Source organism: Haemaphysalis longicornis, unplaced genomic scaffold, assembly GCF_048455015.1.
Source record: "Haemaphysalis longicornis isolate Haplotype H1 unplaced genomic scaffold, Haemaphysalis longicornis Haplotype H1 scaffold_7, whole genome shotgun sequence".
NCBI lineage: Eukaryota > Metazoa > Arthropoda > Arachnida > Ixodida > Ixodidae > Haemaphysalis > Haemaphysalis longicornis.
This window is the reverse complement of record NW_027526422.1, coordinates 43,161,952-43,180,905: the sequence shown is the minus strand read 5'-3', so window position 1 is coordinate 43,180,905 and position 18,954 is coordinate 43,161,952. Positions and strand designations below refer to the sequence as shown.

The window sequence follows — 18,954 nt, the reverse complement described above, 5'->3', positions numbered from 1 at the left end:
TTAAGCTTGTACTCTCAGTAATTTGCCCTGGCCTAACGTCGCTGGCATACAGGCCGGTGTAGAATCGTTCTGCTACCTTTATTATCTCGTCCATGTTGTGCGTAGTGACACCCTGCTCGTCTCTGAGTGTGCACATACTGTCTTTGCCGATGAGTATCTTCCTCTTAGTTGCTTTTAGGCATCCCCCTATTTGCAGCGTTTCCTCGATCACTGCCATGTTGTATGCACGAATGTCGTTTGTTTTACTTCTGTGAATCAATTTAGACGGCTCTGCTAACTCAACGTGTTCCACCGTACTTGACGCTTTCATGTTCTTACGCTTCGCAATTATGTTGCTTCGTTTTCTTAGTTAGTTTTCCAGTTTTCTTCCAAACGTGCCGCTCGTGCTAGGAAAGCCTGCCAAGATTTCTGCCAAATGACACTGCGTAGAAACACGATTGCGCATATCTTTTCAATACAAACATGCCTGCTTACTGCAGTCACAAAAAAGTATTAATCAATTTTAGTTAATTAAGCCACTGACATCAATAGTTACCACCTCTCTGTGTTTCTTCCTGGGCACATAACATCAGTGTATAGGTGGTTTTCACGTACAGTTAAGCGCGTAATTATAAAACCCGGGGACTTATGTTTGATCACCCTGTATAGTAACTGACATAAACCAAGGCAGTGCCGTCTAATATTTGATTTGCGCTCAGCCCGCCTTACGGGAGTACTCGCATGGTTTTGATTGGAGTTTAATGGTAAAGGCGAGATTAGCCGAGCCATTACGCTTATCTTTGTGCAATTAATTGATGCAATACTCTCCCGCGTTCTTCGTCTCCGTGGTTTTTTTTAATCCACAGCAGGCGCTACTCGCGTGCAAACGTACGCGGTTAGCGAGGCTGTGAACGCCAATAGTAAGCTCCTGCGCGCAGTTTTCTTATCAATAGCAGGTTGCTCGCGTGCGAATGTGCGTTGTTAATGAAATTAAGAATGTAATTGAGTAACCTCCAGAAAAGGGGTAAAAAGGAGATACAGCGCCAGGGAGACACGGAAATGAGATGGATATGCAAAATGCAGGAAGTACATCACGCTTTTGTATACATACGTGACATATGCGCATTTGCCCTTGTCGCAGGTTTCCTAAAAATGAAGCGCTTCGGTTTGCGTGAGAGCGTGTTGTAGGCGAGATAATTGGAAGCCTAGAGACGGCGACTGACTGTGTTTAATTCATTTTCAAGCAAAATTTCTTACATTTGTTTCATGCTTTCCATGAAGTGCATCAATGATAGGGACTGTGTACCCTGAATAAACAAACAGCTTTAACCAGCCTAAGGGTACTTCTTATACATTTTGTAAAGTACAAGGAAAAGCTACAAAAGGCGGAGATGAACTGAAACAAAAAATTGCAAAGTGTGGGCCGAAGAGTAACTTAGCATGCTACTTAATTTATCCTTCTGCATGTGCAATCGGATGTCGTACAAACCAAAGAACATGCATGTGAAGAACATATAAACACTGCAATATCATCATTACTTGCAGCACTGCTTAAAAAGTCGTGTCGATACACTTTTTCGACAAAGCTTTCTTGGGTGTGAGGGGTACCGAACTTTTCAGCGTGAAATGCGGGAATTAGTAGCCGTTTTCAGGCGGCATCTCTTGCCATGGTGTGCAACACGTAATTTTAATGCTCAAGAGCGGCCTAAACCCTTAGAGACACGGAATAAACGTTTATTGAAATAAAAGGCTGATTGATTATGACGTTTTAATGCGCCGAAGCAAAGAAGGCGATGAGGCGCGTCGTAGTGGAGGGCTCCGTATTAATTTTGACCACCTAGGTACCTTTAACGTCCCCGAAACCTCGATCTCACGGGCGTTTTCTCTTTTCGTCTCCATCAGAAGAGCGGCCGCCGCGGCCGGGAATTGAACCCGCATCCTTGGGCTAGCAGCACAATACCAGAGCCACTGAGTCACCGCGGCGGGGGACTCAGTGGCGGGTGACTCAATAGACCGGCACCCATTTCATTTTTGTTTTTGCGTTTTGTACATCGATTCGGTGTCTAAGGAGCCTAGGCTAAAAAGGGCAAAAGGAAAGGGAGGGAGCGATGCTGTGCTCAGGAAATTTAGGGAGGTTTTATGACACCGAAACCCCCCCCCCTTCCCCCTGGCAACGTCCCTGCTTTCGGCTGTATGTAGCGAAGAGCTCGCGCAGTCTCAATAACCAGGTAAGGATTGTGTTGCACGAGGACGGAGCGGAGGGTTATGATGATGATGATGGCGGCGGTGATGTGCCTTACTGAAAGCACATATAGTCACCTCTTCTTCTTCTTCTTCTTCTTCTTCTTCTTCTTCTTCTTCTTCTTCTTCTTCTCCTTCTTCTTCTTCTTCTTCTGTTAAGGAATGCAGTTACTATAATATAACCATAGGAGTCAAAATACAGACAAAATAACAATATTCACTAAAACAATCGCTGTAGTTTTACTAAAGGCAATCCGCTTTCCCACAGCTATGGTCACCTACAGCATTCTATTATATTAGATGCGATTACGGATGTAGGAGCATTCGTGTGCAACACGTATATGATGAGCACTTGGAGAGAGCACTCTCCAGCTCGGACCATGACGACCAGCTTTGGCTGGTGAAGAAAGCCCAATAAGCAGGATGGTTTCAAGAAACCCTGGAATGAGGCCTCTTCTCTATAAAGCTGACTGCTCCACAAAGAAGTTTATACCTTCCCCTTCTCGTCGTAGTCAGGCGCAATCCCTCTCCCCTACCCCCTCCGCGTCCACCCGCATTGGAGGGTAGTGGGTGGGCGGTGGGGGAAGTGTATTTACGTATGTCTTAAAATGCCACCAGTATAAACCAATTTATGAGAACAAGTGCGATCAATCCTCTTTCTTGCGTACTCAACGACACCGTGGGCTGCCAGCCATACGCACCCTATGCCATTATGCAACGCTCGGGTCGATGCTGGCGTAGCCTCATTACCTCGTCTTTTCGTCGTTCGTTATCGCCGACACCAGCGTGTCTAATTCTATACTTCGCTTCGTGCATGGTTTCGCGGTTGAGCAGACACCTTGTTTATCGAAACCGACGAGGGTGTGCACGACCAAGTAATTGAACCCTTGCCATCTCATGTAGCAACGCTCGTATATAAGTGTACGCGTTTGCGTGACTGTCGGTTGCAACACATGCGCTTCACGTCTCGGCAGACTGCATTGATTTGCGGCTCGCTTATCGTGCATTGAATGGTTTCCTTGTACGTTGCACTGGCGTACACTAATAAATTTATCTAAATTGGAAGAACGAACCCGCCTGTGCATGTGCGCCCTGGAATTATATTCAATTTTTCTGAAGTCTGCACGACGCATAGCAACAGCAGTCCCTTTTGTCCTGTGGCCTTCCGAAACTTAGTTGCTGAGAACTCCCTTTGAGGCTTAATTTCCACACTCCGGCACCAAAGTGCCGTGTCGAAGCTACATAAGGCGGAATCGATGCCTGTGTAGAGGTATGCGTGGAGTCGAGATCGACTGCTCTTTTTACAAAGGAACGGCTTATGTGTCTTTAATGCTTTCGTCAATATGACAGAGCGCTTTCAAGGGTACAGTACGACGAAATGCCACAGCAAGAAATATTTGCAAAGAAAAGGAAGACGATCGTGTTCACGCCAGTCCTCGTCTGCCTGGAAGAGAAAACACAGTAAAATCGATGCCCGAGCATCGCTAACAAGTTTACACACGCACAACCATTAGACGCGTTTGGGGCGTGGTTCTGCCCTTAGCGTCTGGCCGCACGACCGAGCCTCGGCTCGAGACCCGAGTACGAGCGGCAAGGCCGTTTCGAAAGAGGACTGACCCCGACTCCGGCCGTCGCCATGGCAACCAGCCTGCAGTGAGCTGTGTGTGGGGCCGTTGCCGACGTCAAGTCAGACGGCAGCCTTTTCGTAACGCACTGAGAACAATTGTAGATATACCGTACATGGTTATATTTCTTTAGTTGTTATAGAGCCAGTGAATCTATTTCGGACAGTAATACGCAGGGCGCGGGTTCGCGCCAGAGTAGTAGCCGCACGGAAAATCGAAACGGGTACATCGTACGCGGCTTCTTTTGAATGGTTCGTTGGGCTGTTTGGGTGTCAGCAAAAGGATGACGGTAACAACCTAAGTGTATAAATATATAGCTTTCACCACCGACGAGATGCGGCGTTTGAAAAAAACTGCTTTTGTTGGGAAAGAGGCCCCGGAGTTGCGGGGAACGGGTGTGGTTCTCTTTATAATTGCATCTCGTTATGAAAAATGTTCTCGTTTATTGTGGTGTTTATAAAATGTAGTCAGGCTGCATATAAAATAGGACGCGTTTTGGCAGGCAGCCAAAGAGCCGCACGGGCTGAAAAAATGTTCGCTTGCTGCAGCGGGAACTGCTCATAATTCACGATGCCGATTTGCGTCACTTTCATCACGCACTCTTCCAGCCGACCAAGCAGAAAGCCTTAATTGCTGGCAAGTTGATTTCGGCGCCCTTCGTGTACGTACGGGCGATTCGATCGACCTGAGCGAAGCGAAAGCTTTTTTTAGTGGGGCCTGATGGCGTTCTGTAAAGAAACTAATGCATTCCGTTATAGACCGGTTGGTCGACCGAAAATCTCTGAGAAGATCTCTGGACACACGTCGCGTGCTTGAAACCGGGCTTCCTTTGTGTCAAAGCGGTTACGTGAATATCGCGAAGAAGGAATGGTTCTAGATAAGACAATACACGCATCCATCAAGAAGGAGGAGTGCAGTAGCATACTGTCGCGTACAGCAAATACGCGTTGGGGGTGTTGGTAAGCTTTACTAAAACGCTATAGTAGAAGGAGCAGCGGAGAAGAACGCTCTTGACCGCGAAGCACTCGAGCTGCCAGAGCAAGACACTCATGATGATGCGTTCCCGGTAGCGCTCGTTCGTCGTCGTCGTCGCCTCGGCTGGGATGTCACAAATTAAAAGTTCATTCAGATGCTTGTGGGTACGTGACAATACCTTTATCTCATAAACCACGTATGGGTATGCGTTAGGATCGTTCGTAGATGCGTTTACTTAGTGCGCGAAAAATCGTCTCGCACGGGTTCGTTTTTCGTTTGCGATTTGGGCCTTCAGAGGTTTGACGATCGATTTGACGCACTTTCAACGAAGGTTGGACGCACTTTTAGCTTTCACGCCTCTCTCAAATTTTTTTACGAAGGGATGGCGAATTTGTTTTAGTGCTTAGACAATTTTGATACGCGGTAAGCCTTATTTATTAGGTCAATCTCCCCCTTTATATTTATTAGGTCAAACTCCCCCTTTACGGGGAAGCTGTTATGGGCTGACCCCTCCGTTTTCTTTGGTGGATGGAAGGGTGGGGATGCGTGTTCGTAGGACGAGAAGATCCCCTATTTCTCTTGTCTCCCGGACCGGTGTTTGCACGTGCCGTGGCCGACAGAACGTGTTCTCCTTTCGCGCTATATGCGCACTCTCTACCTTCGGCCTGCTGTTCGCCTCCGGCGCTTCCTATTTTGACGCAGATGGATACCCTGAAACACGTCTTTCCGGCAGTGCACTTCTTTTAGAGGTGAAGCCGACTTTAAAGAGATCGGTGTAAGCGAGGTTTTTGTGAGCTGGTTTTCCCACATTGTAAATTGCGCAGTGAATTCTACACACATGAAAAATCTTCAGAAATTCAGAGAATTGTCTACTAATACGTAGCATTCTTATGAGGCTTGTCTAGAGTGTACGTTCTTTACAACCAAGCTTTTTCCGTTTTTTCTAAATTCTGTCCGAACAATTATGTATATTTACGCTAATATAATGATTTCAGCTGTTACTTCCGCAAATCTGCATTTTTTTTTTGTAAATAAAGGGCGTTGCGTGGTCAAATGTCTTTTTATGTACTCTTTACAGTGGCGGCAATTTTCTGTACCAGACAACAACAACAACGATAATTTTTTTTTTATTAACGAAGAGGAACTTACGTCTGTCGCCTCAAAAACTGGCCGCGTCGTCTGCGTTTATGTCGCACATACTCATATACGGGAAATCGTCCCAGGGAATTGACGCGCGTGTAGTGAAAATAAAAACTGCTCCGCAACAGCACATGACAAGTACCGAGTCGGCTTTCAGGATTGACGAATAATGAACAGTGGCGCCTCGCCCCATAATAAATGTTCGGGCCTTTCATACCGGACATTTACCTCATGGTCAGAACAAACGGACCAGGACTTGTCACCTCCCGCTGTTCCATCGTGCTACCCTACATTCCACACAATTATGGAAACGTTCGCCTTACTCTGCCTCAACCCCACCCCCAACTATACAAAGAGGAAGCAACCAACTGGCGTGGTTTGCAAATAAACACCTATTACAACGCACTCGTCCTCCACTCTGTTTCCCCTGCCCGACACCCCCTCGCCTGTCACGCCTGCGCCTCCTCTCATAATATTACCTAACTGCCGGGTGTGGGCGTACGAAAACATCCCACCGCTCACCCCCATGCCAACCCTTCCCCCGAGCGGTGGGAGGGCCTGCTGACCAGCCCCATCACGCTGACCGGATCTTTCTGGTCACCCGTGCCAGGGCTGCAGCCAAGGCCCAAAGGTACCTTGTCTCAGGCGAACCCAGCCACCGCCCTTTGCTCGATGAAACGTTCTCTCTCTCTCTCTCTCTCTCTCTCTCTCTCTCTCTCTCTCTCTCTCTCTCTCTCTCTCTCTCTCTCTCTCTCTCTCTCTCTCTCTCTCTCTCTCTCTCTCTCTCTTCTAGCTAGCTGTCTTGTTACTGGCTTGCTTGTACAGTCGTATGGTTCCTTTTTCGAATTTTATGCGTTCCAGGGGAAAGGTAAACTGCAAATTTTTCGCGGTATTTCGGCCTTAATCCGCAGGGTAGGCTTCAAATTTTGTATGCAACGGACGTGTTTTATTAAGGTGCAAAATAGTGGCGAAACAGCGCCCAGCACCTACTCAGCTCCGTTGTCCGCTCCACAGTGTTGAGGGTCGAAGGCACAAAATTTGTTATTTCGGGCGGCCATCCAGGAAAGGAAATCATGCATGCGAAAACGCTTTTCTGCTCTGTTTTATGCGTTTCTGCTAGCGACCATGATACTATTTTGCAGCGGTTTTTCTCTAGTGAAAGTGAAGGAAGTTCTAGCGCTTACAATATAAAGATGAGTGCATTCTTATCTCACGTGAACTTTATTTAAAATTTTCATGCTTTCTATTGGAAACAATGCTGGCGCGCTGGAACATTTTTCGCTATTTAAAACGTTGCTCTTGTATTGCTCGTATTTGTATGTTGCTCATAATTCGAGCAGCAGCTCGAATTTATGCACACCGTGGTCAGTGTGGCGTCATTTCTCTGCCTGGATGATCACGTGCTCATCAGCGTGTCCGTTCGTAGAATTCAATTTCGGTCAGCGTCGGTACCCGGCTCCAGATATAAACAGCCACGGTTATGACGAGTGAAGCCACCAACACAAACAATGCTCTAGGGTACCGCCGGTATAAAAAAAAGCCATGACAAAAAGATGTTTTATTTAGGTTGTGAGCCCCATAAGATGCCGGCGCCAGATTCTCAGGCAACATAAACGGACGGACACACACAAACGCCTCACGCTATGGAATTCCTCGCGCTTCAAGGACACGCGGAGCAGTCGGGATTGTGCTTAAAGACTACTACTTCTGCCTCGGCGAGTCGGAGGAAACTGGCCACACACGTGATCAGATCGCGGAATAAAAGAGAGCGCACTACTTATTTGTCGACAGACAAGATAAATACACACAACCGTAGCTATACACATCATGGCTGTGCAAAAAAAAAGGGGGGGGGGGGGGAGGAGAAGCTGTTGCGTCCTTCACGGCCGTTTGAATTTTTGACGTCTTAATGAATGACGCAGCGGTGCCGGCCCTGTAGACCATTTCTCCAGCCGCCCCATACCACACAGACGATTTCCCGTAAACAAGCCGGGTCAGCTCCCCAAGCGCTGTAATCCCGCAGAAGTGCTGAGCGCCAGGAGGGGGTCGCTTGTACCTGTTCAACCGGCAGGTGCCGGACCCCGGAGCGAGGCGCTCGAATGCGCATGGTGACTTACACACCAACGGTGGACGCTCACTTTGGTAACCGCCAGTGGCAGGACAACCACTGCCAGACTGTTTCACCCGCCGCAAAGCGATGTTGTTGATGGCCGGTCGGTTCCGCCAGATAGACAAGGGTTAGGGGCCTTTCACAAGAACATAAGCAGCATTCTAGGCTAGATTTTTCTTTCAAAGCAGCGCACTCGACCAGGGACGCCTGTACTCTTTTAACAAGCCGGTGGGTGCCCGGCGATACGCGTATTCGAACCCGGTACTTTCCACATACGAGGCGAGTTCTGTACCTCCGAGCCATTGGTGCGGTTTGCGCGCCTTACCCTGGAGGATAACTGGTCAAACGACGTCACTCGTTTATCAAAGCCCAAGTGTGTACTCTTGACAGTTTAGGTGCGGAGTACCTTAGGACCGCACAACGTCCGTCCGCGTCCGTGCGCATAGCATTTAGAATCGCAAAAAATCACACAGGCACCGGCAGGATTCGAGTCTGTGTCTGGTAGACCAGAGAGAGTTAATGTCAGTCGTCTTACCCATTGGGCTACGACCGTTTTTTTTTTTCTTTATTGCCTGCTTAGCGACAACATAAAACACACTGCCCAGTACACAAATTAGTAGCTCCAGCCACCAATTGGATGAAGGGAGTGGCTTAAAATACCTTAAATTGCGTTAGAACATCCAGAATGGGTAACCTCTCAGGTTCTTCCGGCATGACTCTATAAACATTTCTTACATAAGCAACGCGTTCAATAAAGTACTCTCGCTTTGTGCGAGCATCATCTTCGGCATTTTGAACGGCCATGCGAGTTTTCCACATAGAATGCAGACTAAGTGCTATGAACATATCATAGGGCACGCCTCCCTCATTGTTTACGGAAAAAAAGCGAATGCCATAAGGCGTTAATGGTAAGTCTTTTTTCAAGATTTGTTGGAGGATGTCCCAGTGGAACACCGCGTCCCAACAGTCCAGAAAGATGTGCTCGATTGTTTCCATCTTTTGTCATAATCGACAGTTAATTGTCCATCCGCATCCATCTATGCGCACACCACCATCAAGCAAAAATCAAGCGAAATTCGATTCGAGCCGTGAGTTGTAGTTTCATTTAGGGAATAATCAAGGTGAAACTCCTGGCTCAAATATAATGACGGTCGGGGCGCAGATCGGATGCCACTCGGGGCGCAACTTGGATGTCATTTCGAGTCCCCGTACTCCGCACCCTCGCCGTCATCCACGGAGTGGAGATGCTGCACTTTTTTTTTTTTTTTTAAATGCAGAGCATTTCAGTAACTCACGATGTCACCCGCGTTGACGTCCGTAGTACGCACCGCACCCCTCTCTACTATATATATAAAAAAAATACTATCCGGCGCCCGGTTTCGATCCCTCGACCCTGCGGGCGGAACGCAATGTACATGGTGCTCTACCCACTGCGCCACAAAGCCGACACAGAATGGGACGCTACTAACGCGCCTTATATCGTTGACTCATTCAAATTACTGCTGACGAGCGCTCTCTCGTCAGCAGTTGCCACAAGTGCAAAAACATTAACGTAACGCAAACTACTTAACGTCGTGCGGCCCCGGAAATGCTCTGCATTTGATCGTGCGCCTCGCGAGGGGGATGTTTCACTGCGTCTTCTCTCGGTCGCGGGACCCGTGGCGCCATCTGGCGGAGGCGCGGCACAACTCGTAGCACTTCCTTTGAAAAAGCGCCTCGAAAGCGCGGCAAATATGAAATAGGGATGACGCGCTTTCGAGGCAATCCGCCGACGCGGCTGCTTTGTTTACGGACTCGGCGGCGAGCGTCCCGGGATTCTGGTGCCGACCGAACCCCATTTTCTGTACTCAAATGACCCACAGATAAGACTGAGGCTGCCAGAACGACTACCTCGCCGGCGGGAAACACTGTTTCATAGACTGCGACTTAATGTGGCGTTCACTAATGCCTACTTACATCGCATAGGCCAAAGTACAAGCCCACATTGCGACAACTGTGGCGCCCCCGAAACCATCGAGCATATCCTGCTAGAGTGCTCCGCCACATTGACGCAAGGAGTCGGTTAGAGCAAAGGATCACATGTCTTCACCCTGGACCAATTACGCTGAGCCTGCTACTTGGACCATGGCATTCTCCGTCATCTCAACGGAAAGACCTGTATGCGTTATTTTGGTATCTTGAAGATATTGGCGTCACCGAGACTTTATAGCCCCCCTTAAGCGGTCAGTCTATGCTACGCCGCATGTCCCCTTATATGACCCTCTCTTTTTTTCCCTCTTTCACCTACTACTCTTCTTTTTACTACTCATCTGTCTTTTCCCTGTTCCCCTTCCTGCAGAGTGGCATGTCGACGTACGCATGTTGGCAAACCTCTCTGCCTTTCCTCCTTTAATAAAAAGCTTCTCTCTCTCTCTCTCTCTCTCTCTCTCTCTCTCTCTCTCTCTCTCTCTCTCTCTCTCTCTCTCTCTCTCTCTCTCTCTCTCTCTCTCTCTCCTTGACCATTAAATTGGCGGAATATATTTTATGAAAAAGACAAAGTCGTGATATTTTCCTGCGAACAGACAGGTCAACTCGGTCAAACACCATCAGACATCAAACATCATCATCAAACATCAGACACGTCAAATATCAGGCCGCATTGAATGTCTTCAATAAACGAAATTTCACATACAGGTGTTCTAGTAAACACTTTGTGTTTTTTTTTCGGCAAAGTGGCTTGGTTTCAGTGGCTTGGTTTCAGTGTATAGTGCCTGTACACTCGTACGGACGTTTACTTAGCCGTTACGTCCTGATTTTGTAATCTGATAAGGGCTTTACACACTCGATATGAGGCGGAAAATGTTTACACACTGCGGCAAGACCTTATGGGACGGCAATGCTAATATTTATTTCGTGTTCATGACGCCGATACAGTCACGCACAGGCGGTGAAGTGCCCAGCCTGGGTGCCTCGCCTTACGTCACGATGCATTCCCCCGCAAAAATACATGGCGCTCTGTACAAACATATGAGTAACGGATTGCTCAACACTTGGAGAACTTTCACGTGTACATCGCTGGAGTAAAGCTGAGTAATATGTTGCCGCAGGCAAGCATGACGTCCGCCAGAAATTAAGCGCTGCTAAATATGTGAGGGAAATGTTAAATTTAGTTGTTTTTTTCGTAGCGATGCCTGATCTCTAAAAAGAAAAAAAAAAACAGCATCGTCGGAAGTGTAGGCGGTAACTGGAGCAGCTTCGCGAAGTGTTTTCAGGGATGTGGGAACACGTCTTGCGTAAGAGGTTATTTTGCAAGTATCGGATGGTTTTCTAAGAGCCGCGTAGCCACTTTACGTCCGCTGAAATTAAATTACTACATCGGCATAACGCTTGCTGACGGCGTATACCGATGTGGCTCATGAGATAGGCCAATGGCATCATGTACAGTGTTTGTCAACATTTTATTGGCCAAGCCGCAAGAAATTCAATGTACACGCTTACGTCCCTATCGAGGCTGAAACGTTTTATGACGGAAAGTTAGAGAAAACATGTTTCTTTCTTACTGTCATAAAATAATTTTGTGACATCCAAAGGTAAAGCAAAATCTCTGACTTCATTATGGTCCGGGAGGCTTAGGATTGGCTTAGAAAATTCTGACAAAGGGTGCACGTGCACCTAAACGTGGACTAAACCTTGATAAAAACAACCTTGTAGAAGGTTGACCATCCCCAGGTGGTCAAAATTAATCCGGAGCCCTCCACTACGGCGCGCCTCATCGCCTGCGTTGCGTCGGCGCGTTAAACCCCACAATAAATCAAGTTAAACGCAATGTAGACAGTTAAAGTATAGGCCGACCGTCGATTCTTAGCTAGCCAATGAGCTGCGCTTGCAGGTCAGTGCATACAGGCGACCCAACGCATTTGCACATAAATAGTACACAAATGTGATGCGGTAACATCGACTAGAAGGACGAAGTCGTTTAAGCTAGTCGACTGGAAAGATGATAGATGTTTAAGTTTAGCAACAAAAGTACTAGAAAGCTGCCGCTGTACGTCTGCGCGGAGGCCCGCCGGGGTCGGCTGCAGCGGCCACCCGCCGCCGAAGCAGACGACGCGCCGGGAGTAGCGCAAGACTTGACTGCAGCGCCGCTAGTTCTCGCGACCGCCGTTTGGCCCACCCTCCTCCGCTGGCGGGGATGCGGAGCTCCGAAACTGAGCTTATTCTCTCGGTTACAACTCAAGAACGGCACCACCTCACGTAGTGTATCACTCCGCCAAAGCGCCGGGGTTTGCTATAAATACGTGGTATCGTCTGCCTTGTCTCGCGCAGTTTGTTTGTCGTCACTGGAGTCGTTTATAAGCATATTAAGTCCAAAAAATCACGGGAACAGCTCACGCTATGTTCAAAATATTCCCAGTAACGCCCTACTTGCGCCGCGCGGAGAAACATTCGGCTACGGTGATAAGGCACAGCGGCAACGTCCGGTGCCGTTCTTAAGTTGTCACCGAGTATAGTAACGTTGGTGGCAGGGGGTGTACCACTCTCAAGGAAACAGCGTAGCAGACGACACTCATACAACAGATAGCCCTATGCGCGTGCGCGTACTCTCGCCTGTTTTGCTCCTGAACACAGTGATTAGGCGCTGGCATGCCGATCGGTCGTCGCTCCCGCTATATTATTAAAACTTTGGGAGGCTGTACAGCTAATCCGGCAGGTTAATACCCATTATAGCTGGTATGTGCAAACACAGTATTCTATTCGATGGTAAAAACAGTTCATTCAAGCGCGGCTGCTTGTCGCGGGGATCGGCAACTAAAGGCTGAATAACTTTTCAGGCTGATTCGATAATACCTGTAGCTTGTGCTTCACTGCAGGCTATGTGCCATGAAAGAAAGCCAACATCATCAAGAAAGATAAGTGATAAAAAGAAAGTTTTGCGAAGGTATTGTTACGCAAACCCACTTTCGTGAACGCCATGGTTTTTACTCTCCAATGGGATCCGCCAAACGCTGAATGCCAAAAAAATATATCGAATTTCGTCCCAATTCGTGTGCGCTCTCTTGCGATTAGCGCGAGAAACTGTGCATCCGGTCTCGTTGTTTTCCTCTCCGTGACGCGTCTGGTGCTCCCGTCACCACCTCGCTATGACCCTACACCAAGACTAAAGGATAACAAAGCGAACGCCTAAGAAGCTTTATTAAACCCTCTTTTCGTGTGTCACCGTGGCAGAGGTACAGAAATACAGGGAGCGTATACGATGGGCGGACGTTGTGGGTAAAGAGCTCGAAAATAGGGAATATGTGGCGGTGAGCCTGCAGTGGTACTTTACTGGAAACAGTTAGACCTGTAGATTATACGTCCTTCTAGTTAACAGCGATTAACGTGCCACTGAAATTCTCCGTATTACATATGCGGAGCACGCAGCTATAGAGGAGCGTTATCAATTTACTTCGTCTTTGCGAGCCGTTTATGTCACTTTATTCCCTGTATTAGGAATGGCTTGACGTTTCAGTCCTAGGGGTCCAGAGCTGGCGGGAGGTAAACGTAGTGGTGCCTAGGAAAAGCCGGCGGGCTAGTGAACAAGAGTCAGTAGTGGGCAGTTGATGCCAACGGATTCGAATCCCTGATTGCACAAAGCAGAGACCGCGGGCGCCGTTTTATTACCGCAATCTAGTCATATGTTTGCTCGTCTGTTGGTTCTACTTATCCCGAAGTCTGCTCTCGGATATCTCAGTTTAAAAAAAATTTGTTGCAGACATTAAACGCCCGCCATGGGCACCAACTATTCCGAAGTACGACAGTTTTGTTAAATAAAGTCAAATTAGCGCTTACCATTTGCAACCTACACCTGGAAGCGGTCGGTCCTGAGCACGCCAAGGGCAGTATGAGGTGAGAGAAAGTGGCCAAGCAACACCCGCACCGAGCCAAATCCGCGATTATCCATCACCCTACAACGCTGTTTGCACCTCCTGCGTAATAGCAGCAACTGCGTGCTTCTCGCTTGTTGCAAGAGAGCTGGCGACAACGACGCTTTACAGAGTACCATAAACGGCCCTTCAAATGGGCAGCCAATTGATGTTTTAATTACGGTGGTCGGTAATTCTGTCCGACAGTGATGGATAGGACACGCGACTGTTAGAAATGTACCGTATATGCGGCTGCGTGCCATATAACGGAATCAACGCTAGAGATTCATCTCGGGACTATTGCATCTTTTTTTGGTAATTGTGCTGGCGCAGCGCGAACGCGACGAGAATCTTTGGCTCGCAAGCAATCAAGATCTGAATGCGCCGTCTCGAAATAGGGCCATTGAAGGCTGTTTCCGTGTCCGCCGGGTATGGTGACAGAACGGCTGTCAACCGACGATTGGTCGCCGCGCAAAATTGCGGCCTTCGTCGTAAGTCCGCCAATTCTCGATGAGCTATGAGGGACGCATAACGCTTTCCGTTTCTGACACCCCGGCCGGGACGGCGCGTTGTGCGGTTTCCAAATACGCGACGAAGCAGAGGCTCTATTAAGCTTAATGAGCAGCGGGAAAAATTGCTGCTATTATCCCATCGTTCAGTCACCGTGGCTGAAGTGTTTCCAACTCCCATCTGTCATCGGAATAAAAATGATCGCGAGGTAATTACGGGCTCAAAAGTTCCGGAAATGACGTAGCCAAATAAAGGTGTGTCTGGAATTGGCTCTCTTATATTCATTTTTATGTTGGTGCTGAGGACTCGGTACGCGAGAATGAATCCAGTCGTTTAGAGGGGGGGGGGGGGGGTGGAGGGGTATTGAGGCTCGTCTTTCTTGGAGAATTATAGAGAAAAGGGCACAGAGTGTACAAACAGTGGAAGCATGAACAGACCTGCATACGCCGGGGTGTGATCTGCCGCGAATTTGCGGTGTTAAATTGGAGTCCAGGACGAAAATGCAATCGAGCGTCCAGAAAAGAAAGCTCACTTATATTTGAGGCGGGTGGATGGACAGATTAATTGAGAAGGTGGAATGATGAGTTAATGCCGGTACGATGTACGGGCATACGATTTACAAAAATCAAACGGAGCATGGCTTCGTGAAATCAGAATAATTTCTATTTTATGCGGCTGCCAGCATAAATAGTATATGTGGGGCCCGATTTTATTTTAGAATAACTTTCTTGAAAAGTCACTTAGAGGTTGCTGGACAGGCACAAGGCGGAGAAATCTCCTCAAAATCTCCAACCCGTGCTCCATTTACTTTTTGGGGCACCTGTGCAGTGTAGTGAAGGAAGAAGATATAAAACACAAAGAAAAACCAGTGATGGCATATGTGTCACTTTAATGAGGAAAAAGAAACGAAGGGGGTATAACGAACTGAAAATAGGCTCACCATGTTTCAACGCTACGCGCGCATTAAGGCATTCATACTCACATTGCAAACCTAAACCACACTAGGACAAATCGTATTAGTTCAATAATATACAATGCGGCAGAACGCGCTAGTTTAGGCATATAGCAAAACAAACAAAAAAGGAGACAGAAAAACACCCGCAGATGATCCCGCCAAAGTTATACGAATGACAGCGACACTTGTTTTGCATACATCTATACTATTAAAAGGAGGAAAGTTGTACTTCAGGCTATGGCGCATCACGGGCATAACTCGGAACTAAACTACCCATAGCTTCGGGCGCACTTGTTCAGTTGAGACACAAATACAAAAGAATTTATAGAAGCTTGCACTCACGCGCAAGGCTTGAATGGCGAAGTGGTTGTAGGGGGGCATTTACTGACTCATAGTTAATTTTCAGTATCATTTTTTTTATTTGCATAGTTGCAGTGCTAGTATTCGTCGTCATTTGCATGGAAGAGGTCCTCGTCTTGTGGAGTGGTGGATGTAAAGTGGTGGATGTAAAGTCACCCTCAGCACTGCCGACTACACCAGCTCAACTGACGACGCTTGCACTAAGTCGCGGAATGGTTGAACCATAGCCAAGCTGCGGCATTTCTTTATACGTGAGCACCGAAGGACACATCACCACGCATGTGCGCAAGTTTGAAATTGTTTATTTACGTGTTCCGCTGTTGCTTTGCACGGTGCTAGTAATAGTCATCGTGGTATGCATCGATACCGTTGTGTTCCTCAAGCGCTACCACTCATTACATGGGCGGTACCGGTAGCGTTTCACAACAGCGCCGGAGGTTTATTTTATTTTCATTTTTTCTTGCTAAAGGCACTGCTTGAGCCGGGAATGCTCGGCAGTCGCCGCGAGGCACGCGCTCATGACCGCTCAGCATTTTCTTGGTATTTTTTTCCCTGCAACACCGCACGTACGGCTTGTACGGCTCGTTTGTTAAAAAGCGAGTGAAACACATATTCGCAACCAAGTAAACGTTACTCGGCTGTGGTATTCGCCGTATTATAATAAGTTCTTTTTTACTTTGGGTAAAGCGCCCGCAAGTTCCAGCTTTTTTTTTTCACTCTCGAGAAATGGTCGCATATACGAACAGGCCGTTTCTTGCTGTCAGAGTCACCCGGTTTACCCCTCTTCTATAGAGCAACGAATAAAGCGGAGTTTATGGGCCGACAGGCCATTGGCTGTGCGAGCATGTAATTCTTAGAAGAGACGTCGCCGCGGTTGCCGTTCAAGGCTCATGTTTTTCTCGGATTTCTGTTCCCCACAGAGCGGCGATGGCGAGGGGGGCGAGCCGTCGTCGTGCGAGCAGCCGGCGGCGGACTCCGGGCGGGACTCCCCGGAGGAGGCCGGCCCCTGCGGCCAGTGGATGATCGCCTTCTCGTGCGCCTGGATGAACTTCTTCCACCGGGGCCTGATCCGAGGCACGGCCGTCGTCTACGTTCAGCTCATACAGACCTTCGGCATCACGCGCGAGGAGGCAGCGCTGCCACTAAGCCTCGTCTCCGCCATCGGAGGCGTCTCCAGTGAGCCTCGTTCATTCACTGCATGCAATACCAAAGGAGAAACAATACAGCAGTGCTAACCGGGCAGAATTGCAAATGAAGAATTCTCATGATGAACGCAGGAAAGCGAATTGATTCAGACTCAGTGGGCGATGCACACACACGCGAACAGAAAAAAAGGACAAGCTGTTTGCAATGACTTCACGAACAAATCAGGATCTATAGGTGTGGTCTGCTCTTCTACATTAATGAAATGTCAAAGCGAAAGTTAGACACTAAGTCCGCGGCCAGGAGGGTCGAGTCAGAAAGAAAGCTGAACCGTGAAAAAAACACGTTTCGCCCTGGTGCCGGCAGCAAGGTAGAACTGGACCAGTGCGTTTTGGTGCGACAGCTGAGAAAGGGGGGTAACCTGTGAGGAATCGACTGAATTAATAAATCTTTATTTAACCAGCATCAGGCACAGATGTTAGTGCAGCCGCCCGGTAAAGGGCAACCTCAGTCCGGTACACCTTGGCTGCGGTTTGTTGTCCAGGTCCTCGCCAACTGATCTTGCTGGTTCCCAGGGTCCGGGCAGGTCATCCACTGCTCGTACGTAGGACTGCATTGAGAGTGAGAGCGGGGTTAGTTATCGTGCGGATTGGGTTGGGAAAAGGAGAAAAGTTACGGGGTGGGGGGGGGGGGGTATTTTAGAATGTTATTGAGACCACCATCTGCTGCTGGCCGTGTAGGAAGAGCTGCGTACTTACAAGCTTTGCCTAACTTGATGCTCTGGCCAGGTTGCCGAAACTGCGCCGCCTGTGAACCGAAGTAAGCACGTCGGGGGCCATGCTAGCGGCAAGCAGACGAATGGAGCTACAGAATCGTCTTGTAGCAATGAAAGGAATAAGCCGCTCGACCGAGGCGGCCCGTGAGACGAGGGGCCTTGTGTCGGAGCAGTTCGTTCAGGCGGCTTCAAGTAGAAACGCATACTATCCAAAGTGACTGGTCTGTCAACTTGTGCTTTCCCTAAGCTGGAGCAGAAGTGCGCCTCGATGAGCAAATGTGAGGAAATACAGTTGATTAAGGGAGATTATAGGCTTGTTTTGGAAGGTATCTTAAGAAATATTTTCTCTCTCGGTCCTTCGTGCATCGCAGCAAAGTCGATGATTTAGTCTTCACCGGCTAGTGACGGTGCTTTGTCGCTGACGCCCTGCGGCTGACCCACTATTCAGATTTTAAAAATTCTGAAATGCCCTCCTTTAAATCGGTGATTACATGTTTTAATCGTTGCAATCGGAAGGTAACCTGCCATTCGCAACGATATTACACTAGGCGAGAAAGGATGCCGACAATTCGTACGTTTCAGAAAGGCGTCAGCAGTCGTTTCTGCCAGACAAGTCAAGTTCTCTGGCATGCAGACGCCTGTAATATTCGACACAGATCCTTCGGTATTATGTTCTAGTTGGCGGTGACACCACCAGACTTACTTCCGTGACTTTAGAAAGCGCACTGTCATGTATTCAGAGATTTCGACAAGCGAGCACCTTTTCAGATCCACCATTTACATGCTCAGTCGTCGAAAAAAAAAGCTAACTGCAAAAATGTTGTTAACGCTTTACTGTGACAGCAAACTCACTTGTTTCAGGAAGGACGTGGGGAAGTAAAATACCTTCCGTGCCTAGCCAGATGCATGTTGCTCCTACTGGCGAAACCCTCGATAAGATTGAGGCAGTAACATGCGTTTGACCTGTCGCGGGGTATCTTTCATTTTCTCGAGTCCTTTTCGAAACATTCGCACCCATTCAGTCAGTGTTGCCTTGGACACACATTTGTCGCCACATATGGCCTGTATTCTACGCTGAGATCCGGCTGGCCGCCACCTATAGGAACTGCACCAGCGGTCGTGGATCAACCTTGGCGGGATTCCCTCTCACACCAGTCATGTCCGTTCATTGTATCTGCCACATTCGAGGACAACGAATTCTTGGTCGCGTTTGCTGCGGGGGACAATAACTGCGACGCTATCGAGCTCTTCGTGTGCCG

General features: G+C 48.3%; 1 protein-coding gene across 2 annotated transcripts in view; it reads left to right on the top strand.

Moving 5' to 3' along the window:
* Nucleotides 1–18,954, top strand: part of LOC144145390 (monocarboxylate transporter 9-like) — a 66,351-nt gene that overhangs the window by 33,455 nt on the left and 13,942 nt on the right. For both annotated transcript variants that reach the window (XM_077676978.1, XM_077676977.1), the window contains exon 2: nt 16,698–16,953. In XM_077676978.1, the coding sequence (XP_077533104.1) occupies nt 16,698–16,953 (256 nt within the window). The remainder of the gene's footprint in view (nt 1–16,697; nt 16,954–18,954) is intronic.